This window comes from Alternaria infectoria (assembly GCF_024043175.1).
Source record: "Alternaria infectoria strain BMP 0036 chromosome Unknown scaffold_14, whole genome shotgun sequence".
NCBI lineage: Eukaryota > Fungi > Ascomycota > Dothideomycetes > Pleosporales > Pleosporaceae > Alternaria > Alternaria infectoria.
Window position 1 is genome coordinate 778,257 of NW_026250703.1, and position 13,326 is coordinate 791,582.

At 53.5% G+C, this 13,326-nt stretch overlaps 4 protein-coding genes across 4 annotated transcripts; 1 reads left to right on the plus strand and 3 right to left on the minus strand.

The window, feature by feature from the left end:
- Positions 1-2,067: 2,067 nt before the first annotated feature.
- On the minus strand, positions 2,068-3,143 carry J4E92_008016 (uncharacterized protein; the record flags this gene model as incomplete). Its single annotated transcript, XM_051499374.1, is given in 2 exon segments — positions 2,068-3,121; positions 3,136-3,143. The coding sequence occupies 2 exon segments, from the start codon at positions 3,141-3,143 to the stop codon at positions 2,068-2,070; spliced, it is 1,062 nt and encodes a 353-aa protein (XP_051350623.1).
- An 87-nt stretch (positions 3,144-3,230) lies between these two features.
- On the minus strand, positions 3,231-7,087 carry J4E92_008017 (uncharacterized protein; the record flags this gene model as incomplete). The annotated part of the gene is made up of 2 exons (XM_051499375.1): positions 3,231-6,785; positions 7,082-7,087. 2 exons carry the CDS (start codon positions 7,085-7,087, stop codon positions 3,231-3,233), a joined length of 3,561 nt encoding a protein of 1,186 aa, XP_051350624.1.
- Positions 7,088-8,284: 1,197 nt separating this feature from the next.
- Positions 8,285-9,148, plus strand: J4E92_008018 (uncharacterized protein; the record flags this gene model as incomplete). Its single annotated transcript, XM_051499376.1, has 1 exon — positions 8,285-9,148. One exon carries the CDS (start codon positions 8,285-8,287, stop codon positions 9,146-9,148), a length of 864 nt encoding a protein of 287 aa, XP_051350625.1.
- A 372-nt stretch (positions 9,149-9,520) lies between these two features.
- Positions 9,521-11,605, minus strand: J4E92_008019 (uncharacterized protein; the record flags this gene model as incomplete). The annotated part of the gene is made up of 5 exons (XM_051499377.1): positions 9,521-9,533; positions 9,979-10,540; positions 10,595-10,700; positions 10,755-11,392; positions 11,461-11,605. 5 exons carry the CDS (start codon positions 11,603-11,605, stop codon positions 9,521-9,523), a joined length of 1,464 nt encoding a protein of 487 aa, XP_051350626.1.
- Between the last annotated feature and the right edge of the window lie 1,721 nt (positions 11,606-13,326).

The window sequence follows — 13,326 nt, forward strand, 5'->3', positions numbered from 1 at the left end:
AATACCATTTAGTTGGCTAGAGGACCCGCTTTCTGCCGTGTATGTATCAGAAACCCAGTCGACTGAGGCTTGATTGGTGCCGAAATTTGGCTTGACTGTTTCGCGATACTGGAGGAATTCATAGTACCAACTCTGCATAAGATACACATAAGCACCTGCCTTGTAAGGATTCTGGATCGTACTGCCGCACCTTGTCTGAGGATTCTTTGTAGCCGTCAGGGAGCTCCTTTGACGGGATACAGTAGCCCGATAGCCAGTCTAGTCCCTCGGGATGTGGCTCAGTAGCCATAGGTTCGGAAGTTGATGGGGTTTGTAGAGACAATGACTGTGTACTTGGCGTAAGCAGGCAGCAGTATCAGTGGGCGAGTATATGATGTCAAGTGTTGAAAATCGGGAATGCGCTTGTGTGTTCGTGTGGACCTAAATGGTAATGGCACCGCACCCGTATTTCCAGCACCAAAGCTGCAGATGCCAGTAGGTGTGAAGAACAGAGATGCGACGAGGGGGATTGCTGTCTGTGAGCGAAGGTGGTGGCAGGCTGATAAGTCGCTTGGCGTATGCAATGCAGGGTTCTTCACCGGTGTGCGTTACTAGCAAGGCAGATTCAGGACGTCGTTGTGCCGCGCAACTTCCATCGCCGCAACACTTGACAAGACCACGATGCGGACTTCGCGCCATCATGTTGCGCGGCCACTAGATGGATATCCCTCACTCGCAGAAGATATCTCGAGTGACCCGGATCGAACGTCTTTGGTTTTCAGGCGTTTCGACAGGCTCGCTGTGCGTAATCTGCTTTACCTGCAAAGTGAGCTGGTTGAACTGGAGGCAATGCAAGTACGCACGAAATCGATTCGAACTTTTCATGGCGATCCGCTGATATTGATGCCAACAGGAGCAGTTGGATAGCGAGGATCGAAGCTACGAGAACAATGATCTCGCCGCCGGAAGATGTGCCATGAACTGGGAGGCGTTCAGAAATGCTGCAGATGACCCTGCTAATATTCAACAACGAAATCGAATGGATCTGATGGAAACAATACGGAAAAAGATGAAAGAGTATAGTATTACCTGATGCCAGCCCAGATTCTCAAATGACATGCTGAAAACGTCAAAGGAAAGGCACTGTTATCCGAAAGTCAAATGGCGCAACTTGGACCGCCTCCAATACGCACCTTTGACGCCGTTCATCATGCCTCAACGCGCTTCAATAAGCTTGCAAATCAGCGGGATCCAATTTTCGGGGGCCATAGTGCTGCCCTGTATGAAACAAACAATGATCTGGTTCTCCTAAAACAACCCGCACACGAAGACCGTGTCACTACATTCGTGCAGCAATATCTTCCAGTCTTCTTTTTGGTGCGTACAACCCAGTTTCTACTGCCCTAAAAACGTGCTGATGTAGAGTGCGAAGGCAGAGAGAAGGGAGAACGGAATGGCATACGTGCCAGAAAAGAGAATAGCAAGGTTCGTGACGATCTTCAGCGTCATTATCGCAGTCGTCCTACTCTTCGTCGCGATTCTGGTCCTGTATTATGTCAACAATCCCACAACGAAGCTAATCATGATCGGCGTATTCATGTTGTTGTTCGCTGGGAGCGTTAGTATCTTCACTGCTGCGAAGCGATCCGAGGTCTTCGCAGCCACGGCGGCGTAAGTCTAAAGGTCTCCATCTCATTTCCGAAAGCTAATTCTACGTCAGCTACGCAGCGGTGCTTGTGGTATTTGTAAGTGGGAATCTTGGCTCGAGCAGTTCTGAGGTGCCACGTAGGTAGCTGCGACGGCGGGTGCCTGACTCAGTTCCGCATCATGCATCATGATATTGGGTCGCAACAGCGTCGGTGTTATCTGCATATCCCATCAGCGCACATATAAATTTGTAGGAGGCGGATGTTTTGAAGTGGTGCATTGAACAAAATCTCTCAGTTTGAGTATGAATTAGACGCGGTAGTAGTACAAGGACCTTCCCTACATGATGACGCATGCCATGGCCACCAGGACGTGCACTAGCGCGTCCTGAACGCGTAGGACCCCTCCCAGGTTTTCTACTGATCATCAAAACCACGAACATCAATTCTCTTCTGATCCACTCTGAACGCGTATAGCCCATTCTTTTTGCAATTCCATCTGCAATGCCGTCAGCATCTGGTCGCCTATATCCTGCGAGAACTCTTCGCGAAGCCTCGACACGATGTTGTATGCTGCGTTGTGTCGCGGACACATAGATTCGGAAAAGCTACCACCGTCATCGTATCTTTCGGTACAATGGAATAATATCGTCGGATCGAGATGGTTGAAAGGTGAAGCGTCTGCATACTTGAGCGATAGGCATTTCGTCAAGATCAGTCTCATACCCTCTACGGACTTTAGGTAGGTTTCGATGGCAGGCTCGAAGCAAAGCGGTCGTTGACGGGCAAATTCTAGTACTAGTCCCGCAATGCCGGCGGCGATAGGAGTGGCACAGGATGTTCCTACCATTCTCTTCCACCCCTCATGTGGATCCTCAGAAGGAAGGTGTGTAGGGTACGCAGACCTTACTGCTTCGCCCAAGGCAGTAAATCTGGCTTTGTGGCTGACTTGTGGAGGATTGAACTTGGACGGGTTACCATGAACATCTGCTGCATCGACGGCGATAACTTCCAAAGCTCGAGCTGGATACGACATGCCGGCTTTCGTTCGGATGCCTTCGTTCGAGCTCGCCGCGAAGAGTAGAACATTGCTAGCTCTAGCACGTCTAATCGCCGCTCGAAGTTCGTAATCACTGTCCTCGTTCCAGCCTAGACTCATACTAATGATGTCGACCTTCTTCTTCTCGACAGCGTCATTGATGGCCTCCGCTACGTACTTCCTGTCGATTGCTTCGGTACCTTCGCAGACCCTGTATACATACACGTCTGCGTACGGGCAGACAGTGAGGATCACACCGACAGCATGGGTACCATGGCCTTTGCTGTCACAGTTCCAGGGCAGAGACGGATCTAGCTGCTTTCCTAATTTCACTCGTGGACTCTTCATCAGATGCGGAACTCGGCCCTGGGTGGCGCTCTTAGCCACGCCACTGTCGAGTACAGCGATCTTTACGCGTCGTTCTGTCTTCTTCGCCTTATAAGAGTCGCCCTTATACCTGTCCGGCAGTACATGGGCATGGTCACGTAGGTCTTCGAACCAACCATCGGCTATGACTTCACTATGCATCGTTAACGAGACGTTTGATGTTTAGGGTACCTGGGGACTCACTCTTGGGCGCTCCAGTTCTGGATTGGCGCACTACTCATTTCGGAAATACTTCTCCTCAATGTGTTTACGGATGAGGCGCGCCTGTGTCTTACGTCTTCTGTCTGCACTACCCGCAAGCCATTTTGGCCTGGTTGGTCGTTGGAACGGATCTTTCTCAATCCATGGAGAGGGCCTGGATCATCAAAGTCTTGATGCCACCCACCGGGCACGAAGCTGTCCCTTGCATCGGCCTTGGACGTCTCTTGGTGGATGATTGGAACAGATTCAGATCGTACATGAGGCTGAGATTGTGTGTCGAACCATATCTCAGCGTCACGAGTACTGCTTCCTTGCTCTGGCTCTTTTCTCGACACGAAGGACTCAGAGATCGTTCTGGGCGTGATTGGAACACGCGGCGAAGCTGTTGGAACCAGCAGGTCTACCATCTGTTTGGTCTGCTTCCCTAGCCACGACATTGAGGTGCGAACTATTTGATCTGTCGCAGGTTCGTTGTTTATCCTGCTAGATTGACCTGTGGTTTGCTCAGAGTGCACTCCCGGTGCTGGAGATCGATTACTGCATTCCGGCAGCTGCTCCTTAGCCGAATTCTCGCGCTGCGCGCTCGATTGTGGGTGTGCATCTTCTGCTGGTGACACTGCTCGAAGGGACCTTTCCTTTCCAAGTGTTGTACTTTGCCACTCAACAGCAGAACTAGCGTTGCCCAGCTCTTCATTATGTGCCTCAAGCCCCTTCAGAGCCTTTGCAAGCGCATCCAACTGTTGCAATATGTTCTCCTCACCCGCTGGGTTTGCCGGGGGGATACTTTTCCTGGACACACGGTGAATCTCGGGTGGTGTTTGCTTAGACGATGGCTCTTCTGTAGTCTCTCTTTTTCTGGGGTTCACACTCGAACGTGAAGAGTCTTCCCTCGAGGAACTCTGGTTGTGTACAATGATCTCTATCGCAGGGGAAAACTTCACCTGATGTGTCGGACTCGCTTTTGCGCCGCTCACCGGCGTTGAGACCGCCTCAATCTTCGCTGGCAGAGCAGTGGTAGACTTGGGAAGAGTCGAACTTTCGCTTTTGCGGGATATCGCGTTCGGCAATACCTCACTCTGGGCTTTGTGTGTTGGTAGAGGTGGATGTTGCGCCACCGGTATCTCGGCTGGATCCGTCTTGGGGCTCTTCTTTTCGACCTTCCGGTGCTCGTCTTTCTTTTGACGATCTTTCTGTGACTCTGGAGGCTGCTTCTCCTGTTGTTTGGCTGAACCTTTTACAGTCTCCTGTCTCGTTTCTCTGTCTGCACCCAAAGGGTCCTGGGTTTGCGCCACTGGTATATCGGCTGGATCTTTTCTGGGGCTTCTCCTTCCCGCGTTCTCATGGTCATCTTTCTCTTTACGCTCCTTTTGTGGTTCTTGAGGCTGCTTCTCCAGTGATTTGGCTTGCGCTTTGGAAGCTGAAAGCCTTTCGGTGTCTCGTCTCGCTGCTCTGTCTGCACTCAAAAGGTCCTGGGTGTGTGCCACTGGTGTATCGACTGGGTCTATTCTGGGGCTCCTCCTTCCCGTCTTCTGGTGCTCATCTTTTTCTTTACGCTCCTTTTTCGGTTCTGGAGGCTGCTTCTCCAGTGGTTTGGCTTGCGCCTTGGGCCCAGAATTCTTTTCGGACTCCCGTCTCGCTGCTCTGTCTGTACCCGAAGGCTCCCGGGTTTCTTTCTTGTCTGGAGTCTTCTTGTCTTGCTGCTTATTCGTATCTTGCCCACGACTTTTCGGTCTTGTGTTTTCTCCTTCCGGACGCTTCATCGGTTCCTCCCCAATCTTTTTCCGGTCTGCATTCTTCTTCTGATCCTCATTACGGCGATCTTTCTTCTCCGCTTTCGATGCCTCCGGCTTCTCCAAGGTTTTTTCTTCTCTTGTCCTTGAGCTTTCCGCTGCTGGTTGCTTCGCTGTCTCCTTCCCTTTCCATCTCTTCTCTCTTGCTTCTTGCATTGGGGTTTGCTCGGCTTGATGTATGTCTTTGGCTTTTCTTTTGGCCACCGTTTCTCCATCTCGCGCTGCTTGCCTACCTGGCTCTTTCTGTTTCTTGTCTTCTTCCTTTGCTTTGCGCGCTCGTATGTCTTTCTCGTCTTGCTTTCGTTTCGTCTCCTCTTCCTCGCGCGCTCGTACCAAGTCAGCCTGCTCTTTTTGGTCCGCAACCTCTCTAAGACGCTTCTGTTCAGCTATTTGTTTCTTCTCTTCTTCTTTCGCTCTGCGCGCTCGTCTGTCCTTTTCCTTCTGCTTCCTTCTCGCCTCTTCTTCCTCGCGCGCTCGTATCAAGTCAGCCTGCTCTTTCTGGTCTGCAGACTCTTTCAAACGTTTCTGCTCATCTATTTGTGTCTTGAGCACTTCTCTCCGTCTTCTCTCTTCCGCTGCCGCGGCAGCTTGCTGTCTTACCTTGGCCCGTTCTTCTCGGTCTGCAGCTTCTTGTAAACGTTCTTGCTCAGCTATCTGTGACTTTAGGAGTTCTTCTCTTCGCTTTCTCTCTTTCTCTGCTGCCGCAGCAACCTCATGCAGACGCTTCTGCTCAGCCACTTGCGCCTTGAGCACCTCCTCTCTCCGTCTTTTCTCTTCCACTGCCGCGTCAGCCCGCCGACTTGCTTTCAAGTTTTGTCGGTCGATATTGATTTTACAGGTCCGAACCGCGTCCTCTGTGTCTTCTAGATACTGTTGGTATTCGGGCGATGATCTGGCTTGGCAGTTTTTCAAATGGAGGATCTCCATCACCTCGCTGAATTTCTCCAGGGCGTCGCCGTACTTCTTCAGAGCGCTCAACTCTCTGCCTAGGTTGTATCTTACATGTACGGATTCAATGTGGTCTTTTCCCAGACTCGCCTCCGCTCTTTGCAAGGTCGTCATGTTCAGATTTATTGCTTCCATAATGTCGCGGTCTGTACCAAGTTCGTACATGGCCGCTGCAAGATCCACCCGGTCCATACATCTTTGTTCCGCCGACTTCGATATGATGTTATCTTCGACAACTGCCCGGAACTTTTTGATCGCATTCTTGTAGTCTTTGCTCTCTAAGTACGCCCGCGCTAATTGTCTTTGAGCCTCCAGGTGGTTTTCCTTGGACGCCCGTGCCGGGGCGCTAATTTCGCGAGAAGAACCCCGGTCCCGTCTGTAGCGCTCGAGCGTACGTTGCTCGTTCTCCAGTCCACACACAATCGCCTTCTGGAAGTCTCCAGCCTTCATAAGGCTTGCGGCTAGGCGTTCACGTATCTCCAAAGTCTTTTGATCAAGATTCCCGTAGTGTTGTTCGGCCAAATCGGTCGCTCTCTCCCACGCTATGACGACACCTGGGAGAGAAGCCTTACCTATATTTTTGGCTATAGCCTCAAGGCTTTCAGCTTCAGAACGGAGTTCGTTGATTCGGGCATCGAGCGTCATCTCAGGAGGGGAGGACCTTCGCCACTCCTCAAATCCGTCCTCGCGCCGTACCGGTAAAGTGTTGGCAATCTGGCATACAAAAAATAGAGAAGAGGTCGGATCCCTCCTTCGGTCGTTCCGCGTCGTCGATGTGTAATCGATCTCGAAGTTCTGCGGGCCGCCTCCCGATGTCATCCGGGCTGCGGCGCAGTGGGGGCTGAAAGATAGCTCGCCTGCATACCCAACCTAGGCCAAGCGGATATGCAGAAGTTCAGCGTAACGCCGGGTGTACTGACCGTTTCGAACAACCCCCCGCCTCCATTTTCGGCGCAGCCGTGTTTCGATAGCAGCCAGCCTTCTCATTTCGGCGCATCTTTGCACCTTGAGCAGGCTGTGTAGTTTCGACCTTTGTCACGATGCGAACTAGACTTCCCACATGCCTGTCCTGAAGCTTGCGCCTCGAATACAGTCATGGTTGACAGCACCGCCACCGGATTGCTCAGATCAATCACCGTCGCACGTCGTTCGTATACCTGAAGCGTTCCCAGCCGCTGCTCGCCGCTGGACCCCCACTGCAGCGACCGTCGAAGAGACTGGTCCCGTAAGCCCTACTCTTGCGCGACCATCTAGCGAAGTTATTGGAGGAGCTTTTGTGGGAGCTTTTCTTGGTCTACTGATTCTAATATTCCTGACATGGTGCTGTTGCTGCGGCCGTGGTCGTGGTGGTAAGGGTAGTAATACAGGTAGTGATAAAAGCTCTTCTACAACAAGCCCACCGTCATCCCCAAGAGCCCCGCTACCAGTTCCACCACCTGCTGCTCAAACTAGACCACCATTCAGTACCCGTGGTCTAGGTCCAGCGGCAACGTTACCGGTCCGTCCAGCACCCGGCCTACCACCTAGCTCAGCACATCATCCAAACCATCCTCGGGTCCCTCTTCATTACCATCAGCCAGTGGCACCTCCAACGATCCCTCCAACAACTCACCAAGCTGCTCCGACACATCACCCAGCTGATCAGCAGCCTCATCATACTCTTTATGAACCATCCCGAGCCACAAGACAGACGCGTAGACCAGCAGCAGCTTTCAACACAACGCATGGTGGGAACCATGCCTTGGTAGTGCCGAGAACTGGCGGGATACCACGACCTCCGAGACACGATCGAGTAGAGCTTGAGTCCCTACCGAGTTCCCTCGATGATCATCCAGAAAGAGTATGTGTCCCCCTCTCAAATTTTGAATGCAAATGCTAAGCCAATACAGCCTGCCCCGCCGCGCACGCAAGGTATGCCGAAGATTCTGTTCATGAAGATATGATCAGCGAGGTATCAGTCTCAATACCTTGGTGCCCAACATGAGTTTACCGGGTAGACACTGCTCGATGCAGTGAGCCCATCAGGATTGGACTGTGGGCTGCATTACTCAGCCCCGCTCGTCATGCATCCACACGCAACCCTGCATTACCATGCATGCTTCGACTCATGTCTAGTACCTCTGCAACTAGCGCCTCACTATATATATGGCGCCGGATTACCATCGCACACTCAGACTACCACAGCGTCACCACATCCCCAGAGCTTCACGACGTCTTGGAGTCATCACTACATCTTCTAAGCGCCACTGCATCACAACAGTACTCCCTCTCCCTCACCACCGCAAAAAAAAAACATGGCTACCCCCAAACCCACATACTTCCTCACCCCACCACGCCCAAGTCCCCCCGACGGTCCCATCCGCCTCGGCGCCATCATCCCCTCCCCCTCCCAACCCGACGAGCCCCTGCACCTGCCCTCCCTCCCACCACAAACCGACACAAGCACCTTCACCGAACACAACTGGAGCGGCACATACAGCAAATCCTCTTCATCCACCTTCGGTATCTGGACCTCCTTCCTCGAAGTCGTGCTGGGCGCGAGCCTAGACCTAAGCATCAGCCACGACAAGTCCACGCAACAAACCTGGCAAGTCGATAAAATGACAACGCAGACTTTCCAACCCAGCCGCGCGTTTCTGGAAGACGTGGTGAGGCATGAAGATGTTAGGGATTACATCACGCAGCACCGATTCAGAGAGAAAATCTACATCATAACGGGTGTTATGATAGCGTCGTCAACTACGCTTTCCAGGGAACGGCTCCAGGAAAAAGGCGTCTATGTGCATGCGGGTGTGGATGCGACGGCGTGGTCTGGCGTACCGATTTCGGTGGGACCGGAGGGGAATTGGAAGAGGAAGAGCGGGACAAGCGAGCAGAGTACGAGGGCGGAGGACTTTGTTTTTGCGTATAGGATAAGGGAGGTTAAAGTGAAGAGGAAGGGAGGGGTCAAGTCGGATAGGCTGTTTGACAAGGGTGCGTTGTTTGATACGCAGGTTAGGAGGAAGGTTGAGGACAAGGGTGAGGTGGTGGTGGATGGCTTGGGGGAGGAGCCGGATGTGGATGATGTGGAGTTGGAGAGTAGGGAGGTGAGGCAGAGGGTTGGGGATGACGGGGAAGAGGAGGATGTTGTTTGTGTTTTGCCGGAACCGCTGGACTGAGTACGTCGGCGTGTATGATATGTAAGCGCAAATAGAGGAAAGTGGAAACTGCTGACAGCACCCACGGTAATACTGGTAACTGTCTAGTATGGCCGAAGCCAAAAGGCGTCACTGCTACACGATCGTACATGAACCGCCACCTCCTTTCTCCGTCCTTCCGCACGCGACTTCTGCTCCTTTCGTCATTGCAGAAGGTCGCTGGTATAAGCTCCCGAAATGCATGCAAGTCTCCCAAGCGGTGGTATCCTCAATGCCTCCAACCAGTATTTTACGCCGTAGATAGATGGTCATGAAATGCAGCCTCCCCCAAACGCCTCGCGCTAAGTTTCCTTGACAAATTAGGAAAGAGATGAGTGTATGATGTAGAGAGCTTCACTTCATCAGCCTACGCAGGATGCCCGCCACGAGGCGCAACGGTCCGCAATATTGTAAACGGCCTAAGTGGATGATGTGCTACCTCGTCTGGTCCCCGTTATTCTGCCCTGCGATCCCGAGGTGGTATTAGCGGATGAACAATACTCATACATGAGTGGAAGATACAACAAGAACGCGCAACATGTAATTAAGGGGAAGAAGAGCCCAGGTAGGTAGGGTAGGAGGAAGTACCCTGTCCAGGATAGCTAGGCCGCGAAGCAGGCTGTGCTGGTCGATAGGATTGATACCCATGGCGTGGTGGAGGTGTAGATGGAGGCCGGGAGTAATCAGAACGCATGCTGGCAGACCCACTATGGTAGGTTGGTGGCAGTGGACGACTATGGGCAGAGTGACTGCCGAGGGGAGGTAAATGATACCGACGGGGCGGATCAGGAAGGCTATTGGGGGTAGTGTACGCTACCTTTTTCGTTGGTCTTACTGGCTCATCATCATCGCTCAAGGTCAGATCCACTACTTCGGATTTTCTCTTCTGGCCAGACCGGGGGGCTGTGGATGTCTCGCGAGAAGGCAGTGGAGGGGTGCTGAGCGAAGTGGGTGTCGGCGCAGCTTCGGTCTTGATGGCCTGTATACGGTAATCTGGTATCTCGATGAGGTCATCATCACTATCGTCATGATGCCCATTGTGCCCGTTTTGTTTGGGCTTCTCATCCTTTTCGGTCGACCATTGTCCGCTTGGCTGGATGGTGACCTGGTCCGTGTTCTGGGCCTTGTTGAGGATTTCCTCAACATACTGGTCGACGGCCAAGCCTTCGTATGATATGGTCTTGCTGCATATTGGGCATGTCCATGTGGGAGCTTGCTCCTGGAGCTGCAGAAATGAGTCGGCGTCAAAGCATTGATTGTGTGTGCACACAGTCGACCTGCATGGGGTGACAATGCGCAGGGTAGAGATTGGGTCCTTGAGCGACATGACGCTGGAGCCAACTTCGATATCGGGGTCATTGGCCTTCTTCATCACTGTTACAACATTAGTCATGTGAGAGATGTTAGCTGCCAAGGGCCACTACATACTCTCATTGAGCACAGACTGCCTCGTGATGACGTGGCGCTGCTTGATGCGCTGTGTGAGCTCGTCGACCGAGAACTTCCTGACCAAGTAGACGAAGAGGTTGTACTTCTGCATTGAGAGTTAGCTCAGAGTCAGGTTTGGGAAGCTGATGGGATAAGAAACCTCCGACCGACTTGCCTTCTGAGTCAGGGCGTAGGTGATGAGGATGCTGTTGCGCTGGTTGGCGACCTTGGTGCGGACGAAGTCGGTAATGTCGGCGGGGCGCGTAGAGCCTGGCTTGTTTTTCAAACCCTTGTAGTTGGCCTTTACCTCGTCGTCGTTGACCTTGACCTCAATTTGAGATGGGAATGCGATATCGAGACGCGAGAAGGGCGCCAATGGCTGTTCGAGCGCGGAGAAGAGCAGCAGGCGCAAAGACGGGTCTGTCTTTAGGCGTCCGGACTGGCTTTCGTTGAGGGTGAGGTTACGCGATATGGTGGCACGGTGGGTCGGCGAAGCGTCCAGAGACATATTACTCAGTATCAGCTCGCGAATCTCGAAGAAAGGGCTCTCCTTGAAGAAATAGGTCGGGCGTGGCGGCATGGGTGGCTGCTGGGGCTGTTGGTATGGCTGGTATGCGCCGTTGCTTTGGAAGCCGTTGGCCATGCTGTACCCGTTCGCGATGGGCGGAGGGGGCTGCGAGTACGAGGAGGCGACGGGACTGCTCGTGGCTGGTGGAGGCGCTTCGCCGTGGTGTTGCACGCGGTATTGCAGTCGCCGCAGCAGGTCGGTGTCGCTCCTAGCAACGGCATTGGCGATGACTGGGGAGGGTGAAGTTAGCAGGTGAGCGGCGACAGCAAGCCGTGTTGCTGGGAGCGGAGATACCTACGGCCAATGACGCGCGCTTGCAGTGCGGCCTTGTTGCCCGTCTGCGAGGTGCCCTCCTCTTTGAGAATCTTTTTGAGGTCGTTGTTGATGAGTGTCTTGGAGCGCTCGGTGATGGTGGCAGCCATCTGCTGCATGCTCGTCGCCATGGTTTTGTGCCGTCGCGGTGGAGAGGCTGGCGGTGTTGGAGAGGGAGGTCAAGGGCTACCGATTCAGTTTTGCTCGCGAAGGCATCTGGGGCGGGCTATCTCAGGCACTCTCTCTCGGGCGGGTGACGTAGGGCGAGGTGAAGGCAGCGAAGGGCGATATCCGGCTATCTGAGGTGCAGTCGAGTCGGACGGGCGTTGGTCGCAACTTCCCAAAGCCCCCGGCGGCAATGCAGAGCGAGCAGGACAGGCGGGCGGGACAGTCGCGGAGCAGCAAACAGGCGAGCAGAGGCCGCAATGCGACTTTTCTAGTATTCGGCCGTCGAGGTAGGCGGCGGCTCTCGCGGCGAGCGCATCTCCAGCTGGGATATACCGAAGTCAGCGTCACCTGCAACTAGGCGAAGAACGCGACTAGGGCACGGGCCGGCCTGGCTCGATACGCCAAACGCCTTGCCACCAAAATTCCCTCGAACTTTTCCCCACCAGCCGCCGCCGACTTGACCAAGACATACGCCCAAACACCCATTCACCCACACATTCCCCGGCACTCTCTCTACACAATGGCCAAAGGCGCACGCGCAAGCAGCAAAAAGGCGAACCGCACCAAGCTGCGCGCCCGAGTTTTCGGCCCCGTCGAGCAGGCACGCGCCGAGCGCCTGCACGCCAAACTTCTCGAGACGATTGCCCAGCCCAAGCCCGAGAGGACTGAGATGGAAACCGAAGAAAGTGAGTCGCCCAACCGTCCCCCGCCATATGCACCTTCTAATCATGTCCCAGCCAACACCACCGACGATGCCGCCAAGGAGGACTTGCCCAAAGGTTCGTCTCTGCTTACTGTCCCCATACCACGCTCCCTATCCGATCCCTCTGCAAGTCCACTCGACCCCGCAGAAGAGGACTGCGAGCTCGGAAACCTGTGTTTCCACCTAGGCCTGTGTTCAGACATCCTGGGCTTCACCGATGACGGCCATCTCAAATTCGCCTTTGACCCGCTTCCTCCGCACTGGTAGAGTGAGAATCAAGGGCTAACTTTGACTTGCTAGATATGGACGTCGACGGCACCGCCACCTCTGCGAAGAGCTCGAGCTCGCGCAAGACCAAGGACAAGAGCCAGACCCGGAAACAACTGCGACGCAAGCCCCAGAACAAGGTCTCCTTCCCTACTTCACGAGGCAAGGGCGCACTGAAGCCCAATGGTGGACGTCCCAGCGGCCCCGGCCGTATCGGCAAACGACGAGCATGATTTCCATCCACGTATACTGGCGTTGTTCATTGCATTTTCCGGCGTTTAAAATATTGCTCTACAGCACAGAGCTACGGTTTTGGAGGATACCATGTCCATGAGGACTTGCTCGAACAGTTTCGAGAATGTACGTTTGTACATGCAGCAATCTGTTGACTGAGATTGCAGTCAGTCCAATTTCAACTGCAGTAATTCAGCTGTTAATATTCTTCCTTAATTGTGCTTGCCGTGCTGAACGTATCTGTACTTTGCACCTTCCTTACGTGATGCGCTAGGTCTGATATAGTGTACCTGCTCACCTGGGCAGGGAAACATCTCATCTGTCGCGCCTGCCTCTTTGTTCTTCTGTCGCTGCAGTTGACCCCACCCCACTTCCACCCTCCCCTCCAGCATGGCCAATTCCACTTTCCGCTTCCTCGATCTTCCGAAAGAGTTGCGCCTTATCATCTACGAATACATCCCCATTACAACACGCCATCAC